This window comes from Fonsecaea pedrosoi, assembly GCF_000835455.1.
Source record: "Fonsecaea pedrosoi CBS 271.37 unplaced genomic scaffold supercont1.2, whole genome shotgun sequence".
NCBI classification, from domain to species: domain Eukaryota; kingdom Fungi; phylum Ascomycota; class Eurotiomycetes; order Chaetothyriales; family Herpotrichiellaceae; genus Fonsecaea; species Fonsecaea pedrosoi.
In genome coordinates, this window is record NW_013550614.1 from 2,731,854 (window position 1) to 2,752,276 (window position 20,423).

General features: G+C 51.1%; 7 protein-coding genes across 7 annotated transcripts; 3 read left to right on the top strand and 4 right to left on the bottom strand.

Moving 5' to 3' along the window:
• Positions 1 to 148: 148 nt before the first annotated feature.
• Positions 149 to 2,935, bottom strand: Z517_02932 (uncharacterized protein; the record flags this gene model as incomplete). The annotated part of the gene is made up of 3 exons (XM_013432040.1): positions 149 to 1,299; positions 1,356 to 2,838; positions 2,894 to 2,935. 3 exons carry the CDS (start codon positions 2,933 to 2,935, stop codon positions 149 to 151), a joined length of 2,676 nt encoding a protein of 891 aa, XP_013287494.1.
• Positions 2,936 to 4,628: 1,693 nt separating this feature from the next.
• Positions 4,629 to 10,988, bottom strand: Z517_02933 (uncharacterized protein; the record flags this gene model as incomplete). The annotated part of the gene is made up of 1 exon (XM_013432041.1): positions 4,629 to 10,988. One exon carries the CDS (start codon positions 10,986 to 10,988, stop codon positions 4,629 to 4,631), a length of 6,360 nt encoding a protein of 2,119 aa, XP_013287495.1.
• A 746-nt stretch (positions 10,989 to 11,734) lies between these two features.
• On the bottom strand, positions 11,735 to 13,145 carry Z517_02934 (uncharacterized protein; the record flags this gene model as incomplete). Its single annotated transcript, XM_013432042.1, has 2 exons — positions 11,735 to 12,272; positions 12,322 to 13,145. 2 exons carry the CDS (start codon positions 13,143 to 13,145, stop codon positions 11,735 to 11,737), a joined length of 1,362 nt encoding a protein of 453 aa, XP_013287496.1.
• A 500-nt stretch (positions 13,146 to 13,645) lies between these two features.
• On the top strand, positions 13,646 to 14,391 carry Z517_02935 (uncharacterized protein; the record flags this gene model as incomplete). Its single annotated transcript, XM_013432043.1, has 2 exons — positions 13,646 to 13,876; positions 13,936 to 14,391. The coding sequence occupies 2 exons, from the start codon at positions 13,646 to 13,648 to the stop codon at positions 14,389 to 14,391; spliced, it is 687 nt and encodes a 228-aa protein (XP_013287497.1).
• A 1,247-nt stretch (positions 14,392 to 15,638) lies between these two features.
• Positions 15,639 to 16,287, top strand: Z517_02936 (uncharacterized protein; the record flags this gene model as incomplete). Its single annotated transcript, XM_013432044.1, has 2 exons — positions 15,639 to 15,676; positions 15,747 to 16,287. 2 exons carry the CDS (start codon positions 15,639 to 15,641, stop codon positions 16,285 to 16,287), a joined length of 579 nt encoding a protein of 192 aa, XP_013287498.1.
• A 1,277-nt stretch (positions 16,288 to 17,564) lies between these two features.
• On the bottom strand, positions 17,565 to 17,843 carry Z517_02937 (uncharacterized protein; the record flags this gene model as incomplete). The annotated part of the gene is made up of 1 exon (XM_013432045.1): positions 17,565 to 17,843. The coding sequence occupies one exon, from the start codon at positions 17,841 to 17,843 to the stop codon at positions 17,565 to 17,567; it is 279 nt and encodes a 92-aa protein (XP_013287499.1).
• Positions 17,844 to 18,914: 1,071 nt separating this feature from the next.
• Positions 18,915 to 20,087, top strand: Z517_02938 (uncharacterized protein; the record flags this gene model as incomplete). Its single annotated transcript, XM_013432046.1, has 1 exon — positions 18,915 to 20,087. One exon carries the CDS (start codon positions 18,915 to 18,917, stop codon positions 20,085 to 20,087), a length of 1,173 nt encoding a protein of 390 aa, XP_013287500.1.
• Between the last annotated feature and the right edge of the window lie 336 nt (positions 20,088 to 20,423).

The window sequence follows — 20,423 nt, forward strand, 5'->3', positions numbered from 1 at the left end:
CATCAAGTGTGCATAAAGACCATGGTTGCTTTTGCCTCGTCCCATTCCTTTCCCTTTTCTTTTCCTTTGTCCCTTATTGCCATTTATACTTCCATCAATTATCACCCATAAACATCAGAACAGTCGAACAGACACAAACCCCCGTGGCTCAATACCTGACCCATCTTCGCCACAAGGGCATCTCTTTGACTTGCTCCTCGCTCCAAACCAGCTTGTTCTTCTCATCCAGCTCGGCTCGTTCATCGGTGCTCTGAATTCCCGCTTCTCTGTTTTCGGCAACCATCAATCCACTGACGCCAGATCCGTCCCTAGCAAGCCAGATGACAGGACTGGGGTCGGTGATCGCAGGGTTCAGGTACGCATGTTCGTATTCCTCCGATGTATATCCTGGGATCCATGATTCCGAATCCGTCGAGTCGGGGATGATCTTCTTGTTGGCTTCGTAGAATTTGAGAGCCATCGGCTCAATGCGCCGACTCAAGAAATTGAACGGTGGCGATTTTGACTGAGCGTGAGATCCAGGGGTATCACCAACACTTTCCTCTTTGGCGAATCCTGCCTCTGTTGGAACAGAGTCCGCACGGACCGACGACTCTGCTTCGATATCGCCATGGCTGAATTGTTTCTCATCGATCAGCTGCTCCATGATGGTCGTACTGTACTTGTTGCTATTCAACAGCTCCAGCGGCATATGTTGTTCCATGGGAGCAATCGCGCGGTCGAACAAGACCTGGAAGATGATGACAACAACCAAGAACACCACCATAATAGCCAATGGCCCGGCGCTACTGGCGCTCTTACTGCAGCCAATAGCAAAAAGGCCAATGAGACAGATAGATGCGAGGTACACGCCGGTCATAAGTTGTTTCAAACCTCGAGAATAGGCCTCGCCCTTCATATCGACCTTGTTACCCAGGACGAAAAGCCAGTTGTATCTGAACATCAGATAGAGAAGACAGAATCCAATCGTGGCGAATCCCAAGATCAGCGGTGCAATGCACGCATATGTGATGGCAATGACGCCCAAGAGGACAAACTTGGGATATGTCGAGCCCCAACCTATTCCGGCAATGTTGGTGAATCGATTGTATCGCTTCCGTGGCGTCTTGTCCAACAACTTGCCCACCACAGAGTACATGAGCAGGGGCACAATATTCAACAGCTGCAGAGCGGCCTGTGATAGACCGGTGAGGATGAAGTAACTGATGTAGAAATTGGATGCTTTGGGTAGGTTTTTCGCGAGCAAAGTTGGCGCAGAGCCGGGATTCTGGATGATCTGTGTGGTCACGGCGCTGGCACCTAATTCCATGGTCAGCAGGGTTCGGGTTCAATAATTTCAACTGGATGGAACGCACTGGACGTGAATGTGGTGATCAAGAAGACCTGTACCACCTGGAAGATGAAGTACCAAGACTGGACTTTGAGCTCAATCGCTGACAAGGTCGGCTCTCCAGCAAATTTTGCCAAAAGCCCACAGAATATGGGGACGAGAGCCATCAAAACTGCCAGAAGCACCACAGGCAGTAGACCCGTGACCACGCCCAAGATCACCTTGGGGATATCATTGATGAAGCTGAGAAAGTGTACCTTGTTCGTCAGATAATTAATGTTGGATAGGGCGCCCACAAAAGCCACGGGAATTGCCCAAAAGATGACCATGACCCAGATGACAATGGTTGCGATCAACATCTTAGACTTTCTGGAGGTGTAGCTGACACCCAAGTTCTTCCAGACTACCTCGTTGGGCTGGACGCCGATGTATCGAGGGGAGAATTTGGTCCGGGATTCGCGTGCGACCGACTGGTAGGCGTTATGAGCAGCGGTCTGGTTGTCGAACTCGATGAATGCAGCAGGTACTTTGGTGTGTTTCAGGTCGAGGTGCTCAGTTTGCTGCTCTGGAACGTAACGATTGAGTTCCTCAAGTTTCCCACGCGACCAGTTGATAGTATCCACCTTCTTCCAGAGCTGGGGCTTGAGTCTGTGCGAAGGACGCTTCTTCTGGTTGATCCAGCGTTTGGGTTCCAAGCCGACCGTCTCAGAAGATTCTGGAGTCTTGTTCTTCTTTTCACTCTTCAGACGGTTGGCGTTGGCTTGCTTGATCAACTTCATCTCGGCACCCTCCAGTTTCAAGGCGGTCTTCTGCCGCTCTTTCACATCGTCTTCAAGCTTACTGCAGTCTGTCTGAAGCCAGATCTTGCGAACACGGGGGCCAAACATCTGGCGGAGAGCCTTCTCCTCCATGTAGTCGCTGGGGAGACCCATGAGCAGAATGGTCCTCGAGGAAAGGCGTTGGGCATGCGCAGCAGAGAGAAAGTACGCTCGTCGCAAACCGACAAAGTTGAGCCTCTCGCGCGCGACCAGCAGGGTAATGAAACCGAGATAGATCCAGGCAATTCCAGCGTGGGCGTAGTATCGGTTGGGATTGGCCACGTTACTCATGCTCAGTATGTCCAGTTGCTCTTCACCGCCATGTCCCGTCGCATTGACAGGAAACAGCACAGGCCAAGTAAGGCAGCATCCCACAAAGCTCACCAAAATCAAGACCTTGAGTAGGCGCAGCCAGAGATAGCCGTCAAGGGAGTTGTGGCCTAGAACGTAGGAATCGGGGAGAGACTTGTAATTGCGCAGGAGGCCAAAGAAGCCCGAGCCGGAACGAGGAGTGGTCCATCCCTTGTCCAAGATCCTGTCGTCGGTTCTAGGTCGGTAGACGCGGCTATAGCGAGTGCGAACGAAGAGAAAAGCGGTGAACGCAACGACCGCAATGACCAAGGTAGGAACGAGGGTGGAAATGATGCCCGACAGTGAGTTGGAGCCCTGATTTCGATTGGCCCCTTGGCTCTGTAGGTGCAACAGTCAGAAAATCCATTAGAGTAGTGTTGGATAAAATACACACCTGTCGAGGATACAGGACGTGGGTGATTGTACTCCCGTCCATCGCAGCTCAGTATCTGGGGATTTCTGAAGCTGTTAGAGGATGGGGAATGCCAGCCTTGCCAACCAGTACCAAGGCAAGGCTAAGAATCGGTCTCTGTTTAAGCGAGAAGGATGAGATCTGGCTCGCTGGCTAGACGGAGAGAAGCGAAAGAAAGCGAAAGAAGGGGTGGAGAATAAGCGAGAAGGAACAGAAACCAGAGAATCAAGGAATTTCGCTTGAGGAGGATGGGCGCGGCGGACTGGAGGATGGATATTTATTATGATGGACCATGGAGTGACGCGAGGAAGGACGGCAGGGTTACTTGTTATGTTGGTGTGGGTGGTGCGTTGCCCGCAAGATGAGCTCACAGATGACGAATTGTGTCTTATTGGGCCTTGGAGAGGTACAGGGGGGAGGCAGATGGGCGCTCACCAGTCTCAAGATGGACACCAATAGCCCATGCATGGAACGTACTCGTACTCATTGAGGAGGGCTCTGCCCAGGTGCAGATGCCCCATCTGCCCAGTTGCCCAGTTTGAGCCGCCCCAGCTGAACTCTGAACCGTCACAACAAGTAAACATCCGGACAAAGCAAGCTGAGGAAAGTATCGGACACATGATGTCAACCAGTTAGAGCCTCTCTTTTATACCCAATATGCACTAGCTCAACCCATTTGCGGCCACTAGTGACTCGCCAAGTCAACTCTAAAGCTAATTGTCCTCAGATCGGATGATGTCACCCACTTCCCCCTGGTCGATTCACTTTTTCTTCCCGCGCCCAGGCTACATGTGATACCATCCATCACACCTCCACTAACTCCAACACCAATACCAGTACAACCACCAAACGTCTGCCTTGGGTGACATCCGTCCCGCCAACCAAACAATCCAACACCCACCTTCTTCTGCCACCACCAGCGCCCCTTTCCCTCATTTCTCCGTGCCCAAGCCTCGACCCTCTCCCGTGTCACCCTCATTCCTTGACAAGTAACCAACGAAAATAGTCCATGCGCAAGGAACCACGTTACTCCAAACGAAGCAAGATCAAGAAATACCAACAGAAATACACTCGATTTGTCTAACGTTCATTCCAAAGCTTCTCTTTCTATGATACACAAAAATGTTGGTCCGGGTTGCCACAGGTGCTTTTCAGCCAAAGCAGGAAGATCCCATGGTCAGCTCGGTTCATCAACACAGCCTCGTCCCGCACATGTTTCCTACGCTGCCTTTGTCAACTTGATCCTCCTCGCCCAGCTCACTCTCCCTCTTTCCTGCCCAACTAGTCGAGCATTACAAAATAAAGAGTCTTGCTTTTTGGTCCCTTTCCAGACGCAGTAGTTTCCAGTCGTCAGAACTCCGGTCATCCCTTCATGCTTTGATTAAGCCCCTCCGTTTCGCCCGGTCGGCCCCTTTCCTTCCATTACCTATAGCGGCCAGGAGCCCACCCATTGTACTCACAGCCCGTACCATGCCCCTTCCTCGCTCCCTCATATGCATGATGTAGCAGAGGCGACAACTCGCCACGCCCGATTGGGCATCACTCCAACAAAATCGAGAGGTCAAGTGTACAAAGAATAGGAATTGTTCAAAATCAAGGTCAAGTTTCCACCACTCGACCATCACCGTCATCATCTGTACCTTCTTTCCACCCCTCAGCAGAATATGCACAATCCGAATCAATGTACCCCCACAGAGAAATTACCCCTTACTTGGGGTTAGTGGGCCGTCCGCATGGCTTGTTGCAGACGTTGTTGCATCGCCGCGTCTGGCGCCAGGTGCTCCCAGAAGCCGTAGCTGGTGTTTTGCTGCAATTCGAGGAACAGAATGGTCATTCCCCAAACGTGGGGCCGTGCAACCGTGAGCCGCTCGTATACCACCCGCGATATTTGTTCCCGGAGTTCGCGCTGTTGCTCGTCTCCACTTCCTGTCCCCCAAAGGTTGAGCATCACCTTGCAGAAAAAGTCTGTGTGTGTGTTGGGATAGCGGATCTGGTCGGCAATGGCATTGAGGAGTTGGTAGCGCGTCTCATGGCTGACACTGCTAGCAAGCTTGCTGAAAAACATGACCGGCGCCGTGCCAGAATCGAACCTTCCTGGAGAAGTGCTGAGCGCGTCGTGGCCGACAAATGGCACTAGAGCGTTCATGATTTCCACGCTCTTCGCTGGAGCCATGGCAGAGGACTCTTTTTGTCCCTCATGAAGAGCCTGCTTGATCTGCTTGAACGTGCTGTCCAGGTCACCTGATTTTCTGATCGCATTCAGGACAACGTCTTTGAGATCTGCTTGTTGAAGGGGTAGGTCATAGTCCCGCGCTAGAGTCGGATTTTTCTTCATCTCTTCGAGTCGTTCAATCTTCAGCCCTGGCGTCATGGGATCCGGGAGATCATGGTATGCCGAAGGCTTGGCTGTGAGGATCAAGTTCCTGAGCTGTGGGATCCCATATGCTATTCGCGAGCAAAAGTAGGTGTGGTTTTCACACAGAAATTCAGGGTAGTCATGGAGCAGGATGAGTATGTTCCTCAGTGTTCCCTTGTACAGGTCAAGATTCAGAAGATCGAAACCAGGCGTCTGTGACAGCTCCGAGATGTAAAGAAGCAACAATCCAATGAGCTCACGGTAGGTATCCCATCCGACGTGATTGTTCGGCTTCAGCATGCCAGCGACGAAGACGCGGTGCACAATGAGACTGTACCATCCGTATGTGAACCCCGGGAACCACGTTGGCTGCAGGGACTTGAAGCACTTGGCAAAGGCAAACATCAAGTCGTTGTGGTCGGTAGTGGTGTCCAATCGAGCTGCCGAATACTCATAGAGCATGTTGGCAAACAGTCTGGTGAAAAGTCTCTGATGGAAGGTCACTCCGCGCATGATCTGGTGGTGGTTCAAAATCAACACAAGCATCGTCAAGATCGTCTCAAGGTAGGGTGCCTTGCTGAGCCGGACTGCGCCGTTGGTATCCCCTTGAAACTTGACCAGCATAATAACTAGGCGACCAAGGGCATCCGCGTGCGAGAAAGCGACGTCCACACTGCCTCTGGGACTTTGAGCTTCTCGGTCGTAACATTCGATGCACGAGTCGATGCACAATCGCAAAAACTCTGCCAGATCCTCCGTGCTGTTAATCGTCTGCTCCTTATGGAGCTCTTTTAGGAATGCTGCGCAGGTGCTTTCATCGGGCCCAATGCTTTCAAAGATGCCTACCCATTCGTCAAACACGTAGCGCATTTGGTCTTGCTTAGCTTTGGCTTTGTCCGTAATCTCGACACTGACAAATTCGGGCATGCCGTGAGCCTTTAGCTTCGCGTTGATTTCTGGGGCAACAGGAAGGTCTGGTGTTTCCTTGACCCAAGCTGCCATTGCAACGAGACTATGGGCAAAATCCGCCCGGAGGGCTGTGGGCTCATCAGTAAAGAGAGTCTGATCCATGATCTCAGCGAGAACATGAAGTCCGTGTACATTTCGGCTCATGATGACTGAAGCAATTGCGACGTCGACCCGAGCAAACTCCATCAAGCCGGCCGTTATCAGTGCCACAACCACGTTGGAGCTAGCCAGTAGCAAGTCTTCATTAGCTGTCATCCATCTGAGGACATCCCGCACGATAAGGTCCGAGAGCTGGCATAGTTTCGAAAGCAAGAAAGCTAAGACCTCAGCCTCGAGAGGCCCTTCTGGCGGCTTGGTGACAAAAATGTGGCAGATCTTCTCTGCAATCTGGCGAGCTAGGAGATCAGCTGCTGGGCGGGTAGAAGAAGTGAGCACGATCAGGATTTGGCGGAAATCTTGGAAGATGGAGCTGTTCTTCTCGAGATCTTTCAGCCGTGTCGCATCGGATGCCCTAGCTGCTTTTTGGATATCTTCGATGAGAATGGTGATCCTATCATGAGGTGGCAATGTTTCCGGGAAACCATTGACCCTCGGCTGCGGCATTGCAGATAGCATTCGGCTTTCTTGCTGGACCAGCGGACTTTGGTGCGGGATCGCAGGCTGATCAGCAGGCGTGGACAGGTTTGGCATCGTGAGAGGGTCCTGCAGGACGTCGGGAATCTGACGTCCAGGGGTGTCAGCGGTGGCATTAGGAATATGGCTGGTGTTCATTCCATGAACTCTACGGTCGAACTCTTCGTAGACAGCCCGTTGTGCCTCGTTGAGACCGCCAACTGTTTGTTTGTAGGGCTCGGGAATCCATGCTGACCACCGATTGATTCCTTGCGGAATGAAATCCCGGGTCCCTCCTTCGGCGAGGAACCGACGTCGTTCTTCAAGATCAGCTTCAATAACCTGGTCAATTTCTGAAACAGCGCGCTGCTCAGCAGCTTGCTCAACAAACGAACATGCAGTGTCCAGATTGTCATTGACGCACATAAGGATGGCTCCCTCAGGCAAAAGGTGCTCCGGCAAGTCATCCTGGAGAGGGCGGCGAATGTAGTTGGAGATACTCATACGCAGTGGCTCCTTGCACGTAACAAGAGCCAGACTACCCGCCAGGGACTTGACCATCTGTCTGGCGGCTGTCCGGTACTTTTCTGGATCCGGCTCAAGCGTATAGTCCTTTGAGACAAGCTGAGCCGTTGAGATTGATGCAATTGTGATTGACCGTTCGACAACAGGGGCGATGATTTCCTGGATGGCTTGGTCAAAAGCGCGGTAGATAATGCTCTTTATCAGTGCTTGATCTGCAGGCGAGCCCGACGTTGGAGGATATTTGAGCACGTCCTCCAAACTTGGAAGTGTTGCCATGATCTCAGGGGCGGAAAGCCGTTCACGGACGGCCCTGCTTATGGCGCCATTCAAAGACACGTCGTCAAAGGTCTCTAGGCCGTCTGGCAATGCGGGAATGTTCGCCATGTCGTCTTCTGTCTGCGGTCGGTCTCGAATGACCGTAGCAGGCTCCAGCTTCTTGAAATCGAGCTCGAGGTCTTTGCAAAGCACCTCAATCTCGAATTTTAGATTCAGTTTGAGCTCTGCGAAATGATAAAGCTCCAAGAGAACCCCCACTATTTCCATCAACCAAGGATTCGGTGGCACAAAGACCATGGAGTTAGCGCCTTGGGCCAGGACTTTGCACGTAAATGGTATGACCAGAATCAGCCTCTGAGTCTCATACCCTTCCACCAGGAGGTCGACGAAATAGATGTTTCGGTGCTTAATCGGTTTATCTTGTGCGAGAGTGAGAGATCCAAGCCAACCTCCAAGATTCTTGAGGTGGCTCCTTTCCGTCGCAGAATTGATTGTCGATTCGGCACTCATGATCTTGACAATACTGACGTAGGTCTCGCGAATCACCTCCGACATGAGCAAATTGTCATCGATCATGCTGATAAACTGGAAGTACATTTCCTGGTTGTTTGGCTCCAACCTGGCACGCTGTTCAACAAGGTATGAAGCGAACCATTGATAGTGCTCAGGAGTGAACGACTCTTTTAGATCGACCAATTTGCTAGCCATGTTGTCTTTGGAGAGGTTGTTAATGACAAACAGGATTTTCTCTTGGATTTTTTGATCCGGGTCTCGAAAATGGGCGGAAGCTGGAGGAGGGTCCGCACGCAAGGCTCGAAACCCACGGCCTGCGTCTAGCACAACGAGATCATCTCCATTCGTCGTGTGAGCACCTGAGACGCCATTCGCACCAAGCCCATTTCCAGCAGCTTGCTGTGCACGGAGCCCTTCTTCAGCGCGTTGCAAGATTTCTGGATGCTGAAGAGAAGGCTCCTGCAGAAGTAGACTGCAAAGTCCAGGCCATTCAGAGAGTTGATCGCTGATCTGGAGTAATGCTTCGATGCCAAAACGGTGCATGAGGCTGTCGGGTTCATGATCGCGAACAGCCCGAAGTATAAGAGCGAGGCCAAAGTCTCGGGGGATTGAAGGGAGCAGTTTGTACTTGATAATGCTCCCAAACAGGAGGGCTGTTTTCTCGAGTGCATCTTCCGGATACTCATTGTAGCAAACATACTCATCGAACAATCCATGGACGATGCAGCAGAAGAGATCCTGCTGATCTGGATCTCGAGAAGTCTTATATCTCCGCATTTCGTTCACCATGTCACGGATCGACAGCTCTGATCGATACATTCGACCGAACAATTCCGACATTTGCTTATCAATGACTTCGGAAAGTTTGTTGCCCTTCTCTTCACTGCTTTTCTCCAAAATATCATCGAATCCGGCCCCGTAGTTCATCAACCGCGGATACGTCTGCAAGCACGTAGTCTGTGCCGCCTCAACCAACTCGCGATTGTCCAAGTGGTCTTCGAGTTTCTCCAGGAGCGTATGTACGCTTCGCAGCGTGAGCGGAATAGACTGTGGCGTGGTTTCGCCACGTTGGACGCGAAATTCGTCGTCTGCCTTAATCCGTAGGTATTTGCAAAGAATCATGCCCAGATTTGTCTGCCCATCAGCTGCTTCAGACAGATACCTATCCAGATCGAATCCTGGGTCGATCTTGTTCCGCATGCAGGCTATGTCGAGAGCCAGGGGGTTGGACCAATGTTTGAGAAATTCCTCGGTCCACCCGAATTCTTGAGCGCGTTCGTATATCACTTCTGTTTGTCGTGGATCGAGCGAAAAGACGATATGACAAAGCTCGAACAGGTATTGAGGATACTGAGACGCGAGCGTTTCAAGAACAGGACGATAGTCTGGGCGTTGCTTTTCGAGGAACAAGCTGAAGCACTCAGCAATGAACTTTTCCTGGTCTGGCACCCATGATTTTGCATTGGTCCTCGCTAGAAACAGGAGGAAGATGGCTGGGTGATTGTGGTATACGTCCTGCAGTATGTCGATTCGGTCTTCTCCATCTGCCCCTGTACCGGGTCCCAGAACGACTTCGAAAATAGCCTGACAAGCATCGGCAGATACATATGGACCATCGAGCTCCGGGGTGATCAATCGCGTCATTTCGGGAGAGAAATTGCTCAAGTCTTCTGCGGGTAAAGTCTCGCGAAGTCGGGGTATTGTAGTTGGCTGAGTTTCCGAGGATGAAGAGGCGAGAAATCCGCCAAGGAAGGAAATCTGCGTGTCTGGGTTCGCCCATCTGCCTCCCCAGAGTTTCTGGAGATCAAATTGCGGGTTATCCTGTGCCACATGCAGCAGAGATCTGTATAACCTTGGGAAATCGTTCCTCCGCATACGGAGACCCGGGATATCGAATCCTTGAATGACCAGGTTCCAGTCCAGCTGTTTTGTCCGGAGAGCCTCTACCAAATTTGAAATATCATACTGCTGATTGATGGTGAAGACGAGGAATAGTAGAGCATTGGCTACTTCTGCCTCTGTGACACTCGTTGTGGGTAATGAAGCTAGAAAATCCTGTGCGGCTTGTTCTGAGGCGACCGCCTTAGGTCCGTGCCGTTGTAGACCGCGAGCGATATCTCGAGCTTCGACTGATAGGCGTAGCAGCTGGTAGGCACCAAAGAATTGTTCTGGTTTAGAACCAGTGTATCGACTGATGACTGCACGCCATAGATCATCTTTCTGCTGTTGCGTAGTCGTCGCAGCGGCTAGGGCAAAGTATTCGATCACAGAGCAGATGTTCTCGACCGCGAATGTTTGTGTATTCTCACCGCGCCTCTCCGACAGGGAACGCAGAGAGCTCTGAGCGAACTCGGCGAGAAAACTTTCCGCTTTTGTTCTCAGGTCGACGCGGGTGCACTTTGTGAAGGCAACGGCCAGAATAACCTGAGGAAGGGTATCGGCGAAGAAATGTTGGATAAAGGTCACAAGGTCAAAGTCGCGGAACGAGTCTTCCTTGGAGGTATCAATGGCCTCGGCAATCTTTGATGGCTGTTCTGGGTCCGAGGCGACCTTTTCCAACTCTTCACGCAGTAGCTTATAGCTTCCCTGATCGAAGTCTTTCGCACCTTGGAAAATGGCGGCAGTATTCAGGGTGATGGTTCGCCTGAAGAATTGGGCAAAGACCTCCATGCCGTTAGAATCGAGCAGTCGCTGTATCTTCTCCCGCTTGGAGTCCCACTTTGCCTTTCCCTCTCTTTCACTGATTGTATCAAGCAGCAGGAGAATCTGAGTCGCGGATATCTTTGAAAGCGAGGAGGGGCCGGACGCGGCAGGACTGAGGATCATGGGAAGCATTCATGACCTTGGAAAAGGGCGGTGCTAGTGAGAAGGGTTTGCGGGCAGATCAGCCACGTTGTACAATAGGTTTAGGTAGCTTGTAAGAGAGAGGTAACAGGTCAATCTAAAAGTAGTAAGAAGTGTCGGGTACAACGGGTGACTGAGAGAAGGAATAAGTTGATGGAAAAGTGAAGATGCAGGAACCATCGGGGGGGAAGAGAGGAGTGAGTTTGGTGTTGGTGTTGGCCTCTTTGCATGGAACATGGAGTTGGAGTCCATCGGCCAGTCATTGGCAGGCGACCAGTCTGTTTGGGCATGAAGCCTTGGCACGCTTCATCACGTGCGCAAACTCGAGAAGAAGGACACGTGCATCCTTCCAGATACTTTTGACCTGTCTGGATTTGGGCGTCGATGATGCATCTCTATGTTAACCAAGCAGTTTTATTCAAAAAGTTAACTAGAGACAGTCTTTGAGACACATCTCTTGAGCATATAGGTGCGAACTTGAAGAAAAGATATTTCATTCAGGAATACCACCACATGCACGTCATGAGGAAAAGCCCCCGAGAATAGCAAAAGCCTTGCACGCAAAATAATGCTGGTAGAAGCAACACCACCTTGCTTGAATCCACGTCTGAAAAGCAGCCACTATTGTGTCCAAGACCACATCTTATACAATCCTAGTAATCCACAGTCAAGAAGAATTTGCTGTACGCAACAAAAAGCAACACCATTCCATGCTGAGATGCACCGTCTCAGGTCCTTGACTTTTTGGTTTCGACACCTATGGCCCCAACGCTGTCTTCCAATATATCCGCTGCGCCGCGCTTCTTTCCCTTGGGAGTGCCAGCCATCGAGCGCCCACCGCTTTTGAGTCTGGGCCAGGAATCGAAAGGACTGGCTTTTTGTGAACGACGGCCGGTATCTAGTGACTTGACTTCTTCGGAAATCAAAGGGGCTGGTCCACTTGAGCGAAGAGATCTCTTCGTCTTTGACATTGGGGAAATGTCGCTTAAGGTACTGTTGCCGATTGCCGCTGATGCATCTTCCTTCTGATCAGTCGGTTCCTCAATGTCAGTCAGAGCTTCCTCCTCGCGTTCTGCTTCCCGTGCTTTTTGCTGCGCTTCAGTCTGGAAAAGACGTTTGGGCTTGATTGACCGACGGGTAAGTGTTCGAAGCCGCTTAACATCGGAACCTTTGGGCGTGTGTTCCAAGAGACCGAGGTCACCAGTATCAATGTCTTCTTCTTCATCCTCCTCATCATCAAATCGTCGGTAGACTTTCTTGCCGCGGCTTGAAGTAGTCAGCATTGAAACTTGGGACGGGAGAGTAAGCGACTTACAATACATAAACCATGCCATCGTCCTTCTCAATAGCCTCTTCGACTTGGGGATCAAGCTTCTTTCGCTCCCCACTAACCTTGCGACGTTTAGATGTTCCAGCGATTTTTCGGGTGGACGAAGTTTCTCCGTTCATATTTGGCTCAGTGAAAGGGTTTGACTCGCTGTTGTCGACATGAGGAATTCTATCACGAGAATCGGTGTAAATCTGAACTTGCCCGCGGCTGTCATCGTTCTCGACAGAGAAGCTTTCAAGTGAGAAGCCATTGTAGCGTTTAGTCTTTCGATTCCTTTTTGGGCTCGGTTCAAAGTCCACCAAGTCGTTCACATTTAGGGTATTGTCTTGGAAAAGTGCACGAGCAGGGTTACTTGTTTGAGGAACCATTTTCTTCCTCGGAGTTTTGACGGGAGTGGGAAGCATGCCGTCGGAAATCGTAGTGGAGGAAGATGCAAGCGGTTGAAGATGCGACTTGGAATGAGGTAGTTTGTCGATGGTCGAAGGAAGGGTGTCGGGGGATGGAGGTGAGATGACTTGGACGCGACGAGGTGCCTTGTGCTTTGGTGTCGCTTCTGGCGATTGAATTCCAGGTGCGACCCTGGGTCTTGACTTCCTTGACGATCGCGGAGTGGTCACTGGGGCTTCAATTTCAGGTATGTTGTCGCGCCTGTCGGGAGTGGTGTGAAGATTGGCGGACGCAATTCGAGAGCTTGTTCTTGTAGCCCTTCGATCAGGATGGGTATGAGAACGATCGTAAGCGGCGCCATGTAAAGGAGTTTGGGGAGTCTGAGGAGTCGATGCGATTTGAAGAGGCGGTGTTGAAGTCATTTTTGTGAGGCGCACATGCAGCAGTGAATTCACCGGCAATTGATCAATGTTTCTGCCAGACCCAAGGTTCAGAGTGAAGAGTTGCAAAACCAATTCCAAAATTCAGCGCAAGAGTGTGCTCTCCAGATGCAATGCAGCTCAGTCAAAAGCAGTAAGCAAGAACAAGTTACAACAACAATAAGGTGACTGCATCGCAAAGGACGGTGCTAGATGGAGGTCGAGGAGTTTGTTGGAGGTTGGGCTTCCGTCTGGTGAAGTGACTGCTGGGGTGAGTGGCTGGGAACAGCACATTCCCCGGCGCAAGCGCAGTCGTGGCTTGCAGGTCTGGGCATTCAGGGTTCGGGTTTCTCGTCCCGGGCGAGACGCGCCTCGTCTCGAAACTACGCGTAAAGCGGCTTTATGTGTATCTTGTCATTGTGGGCGCACTTCTAGTCGTCATCATACCATGCATATAAACGGCATCCTCTTTGTTCTAGAATCAGACGCTGCTCTTCTGCATCATGGATCACAACTCTTCAGTCCTCACGGACGATGACTCTGCAGACAGTCTCTGGCATGCCCCTGCAGAACAAGAAACAGCGGGCAAACAAGCCCATAGAGCGAAGCACACATACCAAGGACAACAACAATATGAAGAAAGCCTGCGTCAAGAACTACAGAGCGTGAGACAGGTTAATGAGGCTATTGAAGGTGTTATTCAGAGCCTCCACAAGGCCAAAAGCAATATGAGAGTAAGGATTCAACCTGTGGTTCCTCTATATTTGATGGTCCTCACTAACTCGAGTACTAGACAGTGAACAACACCGTCTCAGCTGCCTCAAGTCTCTTGAATACATGGACCAAAATTCTATCCCAAACAGAGCATAACCAACGCCTGATCCTTGACCCTTCATGGCAAGGCGCCAGTCAAGATATCGCGGATATTGAAGAGGAAGCCCTGGAGAAACAGCGCGCTGCTGATCGACGAGAAGCTGAGGAGGAGAGAAAGAAGGCAGAAGCCAAAAAGGCTCAAGAGGAAGAGCGACATAAAGTTGAGACAGCCACCAAACCCACAAGAGGGACTGCGCGAGGTCCGGGCAGGATCGGTGCTGCCGGAAGAGGTGGTGCAACCGCACAGTCCTCGGCTTACGTACAGGTAGGAGGGTCTAACACCAGCGGTATAAGGCGAGGCACAGCCTCCGCTAGAAGAGCCAGCTCAGGAATTGGTCGAGGGACAACGGGTAGGGCCTCGAGAGGCCGTGGCTGAAATCTGCGGCTTCCATTGATGGATTGCCTTGTTTCATCTTTGCCGCTCGGGCTCACGACGGGGTTTTGTTGTACCCAACAGATGCCAGGGACGAACGCAAGCTCGTCAGGACCCTTGGCACCCCTGGAAATCAAAAGACAGACCCTGGGGATTCGGTAACGGGAGCCTCCCAACATACGAGACTATTTCTCACGGCTCACCCGTAAAATAGATTGTTCTGGTGTCGCATTGTCCGCCACGATGCGCGCGAGGTAGGTGGGAGTTCATCTAATCCCACCCTTCAGAGTCCGCCAGGGAAGCGAAGTTGAAGTGCGCTAAAGCAGTCTGGCTCCCATATTTGCAGCTATTGACGAGGTCGAAAACGGTGGTCATGTCGACCAGTGTTTTGCCCACTTTCGCCGAGATACACCGCGAGTCGGGGAGGGATCATATTTGTTCAGTATACTGTGGGCGGCCGTGGTACTGATGGGGGGTAATTACTGGGAGAAAGGTCAGATGTGCCTGGGGAAGAAGCACACCTACGGAGCTGATGGCGGCAGAGACCACAGCATGCAAGCAAATTCGTCGCGGCGATAACAAGTTGTCAGGTATGGGTTCTTTCTGCTGGAGTCAAAAGGCACATTTCAGTGCCTGACAGGAGGAGCCTCTGCGCAGCTAGTTCAGATGTAGAATGCAAGTCTTAGGAACCCCAAAGTCGAAGACTGAGCTATCGACCAAATCCGTGCTCCTGGCCACACTGGTGTGTTGTATTCAAGTATGTAGCCTGAGTCAAACCTTACCTCCAAAAGTGAAGTGCTGCATGTACAACAACAAGCCGGAAGGAGATGTACCTATCAAGCACGGGCAGGCAAATACCTAGCTAGGTATCATCATCTCAAGTCATAATTTTACCAGGCGAGCGGTGAGTAACCGGAGACAAAGCACGGAATGTGAAGGTGAGGTCGTCGTTGTAGAGCGGTCTAAAAGCAGCAAGGGGACGAGAGCACAAGACCCCCCAAGGCGGTCGCCGAAAGGAGCATCAGCTTGATTCTCCCAATTTATTATGGTTTGAGATGTGAATGAAGCAGCCTGGTCTGCGCAACAGACAAGGTTCATTGTTGGGCCAATTCTAGTTCTCCATACCGTTTAGAGGAAGATCTTCTACGGAACCACTTCGCTTTACAACAAGCACAAGACAACTTGTCACTCGTCCTTCTCACAGTCCAGTCCGCGTCTGGAGACACGACCAACTGCGGAGAAAGTAAACAATGAATTTCGCACCGTACCAGGATGCTTCGCCAGAAATGTGAGTTGCTGCCACGACATAAATTGGAGATCAAGATGGGCGGACAAAGTTGTTAATCAAAAGTATATAGAGAACGTGCTCTATCACCTCCCCCTCGCACTTCGATCGATTCGCCTCGCGTCCGGTCGCCTCCTCCGAACAGACCCATCCAGCCCATCACCCGTGCCAGCGCTGGTACGCAGTCACTGCCACCATTGCTTCCTCCCAGTGCCTTTGCGAATGATTTCCCGCCTAGGCCGTCGTTTACCGGGGAACATAGGGACCAGAGCTTGGAAGCTTTCGAGACAAGCCTGCCTTTAAGAGTGGACTATGAAGCAATGTTGGCATACCTGGTCCTTCCACCGGCCGGGGGTGTTTTTCTTCTCCTGTTCGAGCACAAGAGCGACTATGTCCGGTTTCATGCGTGGCAGTCTAGCATGCTCTTCTCAGCTATATTCTTCCTTCACTTGATCTTGTCCTGGTCAAAGGTGCTCTCCTGGATGCTGTTCGCAATCGACCTGATTTTGATCGGCTTTCTCTCGCTCCATGCTTACCGAGATGTCGAGACACTGGACCATTTCGAAGTACCTTATTTTGGCAGGCTAGCCAACTCATTCGTCGACAATGAGTGAATACAGACGACGTGCATCTTGCGAAAACGCTAGCGCCCACCTTCATACCCTTCTGGCATTGGAGTTGCTGCGAAGGATAAGTTCACCTGGATTGCTCAATATGTCGAGCATTGTATAAGGCAGTACTAAGGCTGACCTTGACCCACCTCAACAACTGCACAACTTGGTCATTTTTAAACAACGTCGGTGCTCCTGCATTTCGAAGTGGTCAGTTTCATTGCCGAGGTCATGAAGACGCAGGCAAATGCTGGTGAAAGGTGCACCTTGAGACATCAGAACAAATCATCGAGTCGGTTTCAGATGGGATGTGTTCCATCTTGCCAGAAGATGACTGCTTCGAACCCTGCAAAGAGTACTTCCCTTGTGGGACCCCGTCTGGACCCTATATGCCTTATTCAACCAACTTTCCATGAAGTGAGAGACTACAGGATGAGCCATTTGAATCCAATACTGGTGCTGGAATGTCCCAAGTTAGATTTCAGTGTTCTCAGAGAAACTACGAATTTCTCGAATAAGCCAAGGCAGCTGGTGCAGGAAGTCGACTCGACACTGATCCGAAACCAGTTGAGTCCGCGCTTTGGTATTGCAGAGCAGGTATACATTCACAGCTTGCGGACGAAGCACACATCGATGCGGAAGCTATGTTGGGCGGGATCAACAATTATGAGAGCGAGAGACTTCGGAGATACTTTGGAAGGATTTTGATTAATTACGTGAACGGTTGTGTTTAGAAATATATGGTACCTCTCAACGGTATGGCCTTGCACGTTGATGATAATGGCAACTTAAGCTGATCTTTCCCTCTTTTTCCTGCCAGATTCGACTTCCAGCTCTTCACATTTGGCCAAACAGTTCGATATCCTCAAGCACCGGCTCCCACATAGGCGTCAGCGACTTTCGAGCGTCGTTTTTGAACGACCACGTGGCCCTGAACGATGCCTTCGTCGAGCCCAGGTCCAACCAGAACTCTTTGATCAGCAGCAACATCTTCTCTCTCGACATAGATTTAGTGAAGGATCACAACAGAGCGTACGCCCTTGACAGGAAGGAGAAGGAATGATGGAAGCTAGCCTACAAAGTGCAGGGCTTCAGGACCGGAATCGGGAGCAACCATGCGTTGTGTTGGGTTCGATTTGATGACAGTAGCTTCCAGGAGTACAACGTCCTGGTCCAGAGTGTGAACGGGTGATGTTACGAAGCTCGTGAACCTCGAGTGGATGGTGTACTAGGTGTCGGCGTTGCCGCCCGGCAGTCGCGGCAGATGTCGTGTCGACAGTTCATACAGAAAAGATTGCGACCGCCCCTCTCTCTGCACCTGCAGCACTCCCAGCAATTGTTCCTAGCACGCACCAAAGCTCGATATCCTTCCTGTCTTGCTCTCTCTCGACACATGTTGCCATGGCACCAACCAAGTTCGGCGCGAATGCTGCGCTCTGCCGGTCCACCAGGACAGAGGGATGGCCTCCGGGCGCCGGTTGCTTGCTGTCTTCTCCGAGCAGCTTGACAATATCTCGTTTTGTGATGCGGATGCTGTGTTGTGTGGCCGCATTGGGCATATTGAACTTTCCACTGCTTGCAAGTGCACGGCGGCATGCTGATGGGATGAGTGGTTTGTTGAAGGGCAAGAACGTTTCGTGCGTGTTACACATGAGGCACACAAAGTGCAGAATAAGGTATGCTGTGTTTGAGGTTTGATAGAACCTTAGAGAAACTAATTTATTTATAACAGGGTCAGAACTATATCTGCAGGAAGAGCTACTCCTCCAGGCCGGCGACTGTCAGGAGACAAAGTAGCACACTATTGAAACAACTAGTTGGCCATCATGGTGGCTGTGGGTTCATCTACGCCCTGCTTGATTTTATCAACCAAACCAGGCGTCTGCAACCGTGCACCTGACAGTACGAATCTGGTGTTGACTGGCGACCAGCGCATGCCTGGGTGCCTTTCTCCTCACAAGGATCAGGGGCACAGGAGCCTCTGAAGGCCGGATTCGTTGCCGGATCTCATGCTTCCCAATCAATTCATACTAGACAAAGCACCTTGCGTGCGCAGGTTACACGACAAGAAACTCATTTCCCATACGGGCGGATCAGCAGGTCATTTCAGGCCCAATTCTTCGCTGAAAAATGCCAGACCTTTGGCAGAATATGGCCTCGAGCGTCTAACTCTCCAATGGGTCAGCCTCATGTCAAACTCGCAACTGGGCGTAAGCAGGTGACCAAGACCTGGTTGAATAAGGTGGTATGAGTGACTGAGTTAGCGGAGCGATGTTGATAAATTATGGTTTTGCTGGTGATGTTTGGTGCTAGTCTAACTCATCCCTAGTCAGCGAGCTCGAGGCATTCAGGGGCAATACTTGGGTAACACACGGTGCACGTGACCGTGACACCCTCGTTTCGGTGCCACGGGTGCCTGCGTGTCTGCGTGCCTGCGTGTCTGCGTGCCTGCCTGAGACGCGTCCAATGTAAAATACTGTTATCACTAACAAGCGCCTGCGTTGCTCCCTTCTTCTTCGTCTATCCATCATTTCTGCCAATGTCACATTCATCAGGCTTCAACACACATATATACTCTGCCCATTCCCACCAAAAGTCCTTTGCGAGCCAGATTTGTCACTTCCAACAAAATGCAGAATCCGGAGTACACAATTGACCGCATGACCAAGCTTGACGATGACAACATTTTGATCAGATCTCGCTTCCGGGGGAGGGTATTCGACATTGAATTTGGACCAAATGACCTCCACGATCCAGCGAGTCCAACCGGTTCACAGCCCTTCGAGCAACAGTACCTCGATGCGCTTCAACATTCATTCGGTGATGATGAATCTGCGGAAGCTTCTGAAGCCGACGAAGACGATGCGGCTACCGACTTCTCTGAATGCAGTGGTCGTTTCGATACGGCCGCCTCTCCGATGTCGAGCGAATGTGGTTGCGAAGAGGATCCTGTCATAGCCTTTGCCGTGGGACCATTTTTGACACACAGAACCTTCGAAACTTTTGCCCCGGAATCATCAACACCTTGTCTCAATACCTTACAAGACGTCCTTCACCCTCCGCTTCTGTCTTTTACCCTACGTGTAGTTGGAGGACATCTCGTCCCGATCAGCCGGTCTCCAGAGAAAATGGAAACCGCGGATCCACCCTGGGCTACTGTCTGGAAATCTGAGCATTGGCTCGAATACCCTCACGTCGAAGCAAAAGACATCACTTTGGCTCAAACTTCTCAGACATCCTCAAATACCAACCTCGTTATGTTCAACAACCGCATATGCTGGTTTAAGCCGGTTTTGGACTACGTCGATAGTCCTCCATATATTCGAGAGATCGATATACTCTCCAAGCTCTCTCGGGAAAATCTCAGCCACAGACTACGCTGCCCGCAGATAGAAGCTATTGTACTTGATGACAAGGATGGTAACAGGGGATTTATCAACGGTCTTATACTCTCCGCCATCTACCCCAACCGTGGGACCATAGCAGATCGAGTCAACGGACCAGAAGGGCTATCTCTCCCCATGGCGCTATGTGAACGCTGGTATCGTGATATCGAGGACATGGTACATTTATTGCACGAAAAAGATTTTGTCTGGGGTGACGTTTCGCCGAACAACATGGTCATTGACGCGAACGAAAATGTCTGCATGATTGATTTCGGGGGTGGATACACGGAGGGCTGGGTCGACGAGGAAGACAGGGAGACCAAGAAAGGGGATTTAGAAGGACTCAAGAGGATCAAGGAGTACTTGTTGGATAACGACCGGACAGGGAATGCCAGAGTGAACTGCCTGGAGCAATAGTCACATCCGTGGGTGTTCTGCAGAAGCTAGTGCTGGTGAGGTGCGGTGGGAACGCATTCCATTTCTTTAGTGCAGGTGACGCCAGAGAATATGTCCACAGTCAGTGTGGCGTAAACATGTATCAACACAATGTCGAGAAACTTAAATGCGCTGTCGAATATGGCAATGAAGTTACATAGTCGTGTACCGAGTAGCTGTGGCGACGTGATGCATCAAGGGCGCGAGGCTGAGCGGCTGTTCTTGGCAACACCGCGAATCCCAGAATCTGTTTCATTGTCCAAATTCGACTTGTCTCTTTCGACCACCGATCGATGCATTCTTTTGGAAATAAAATGC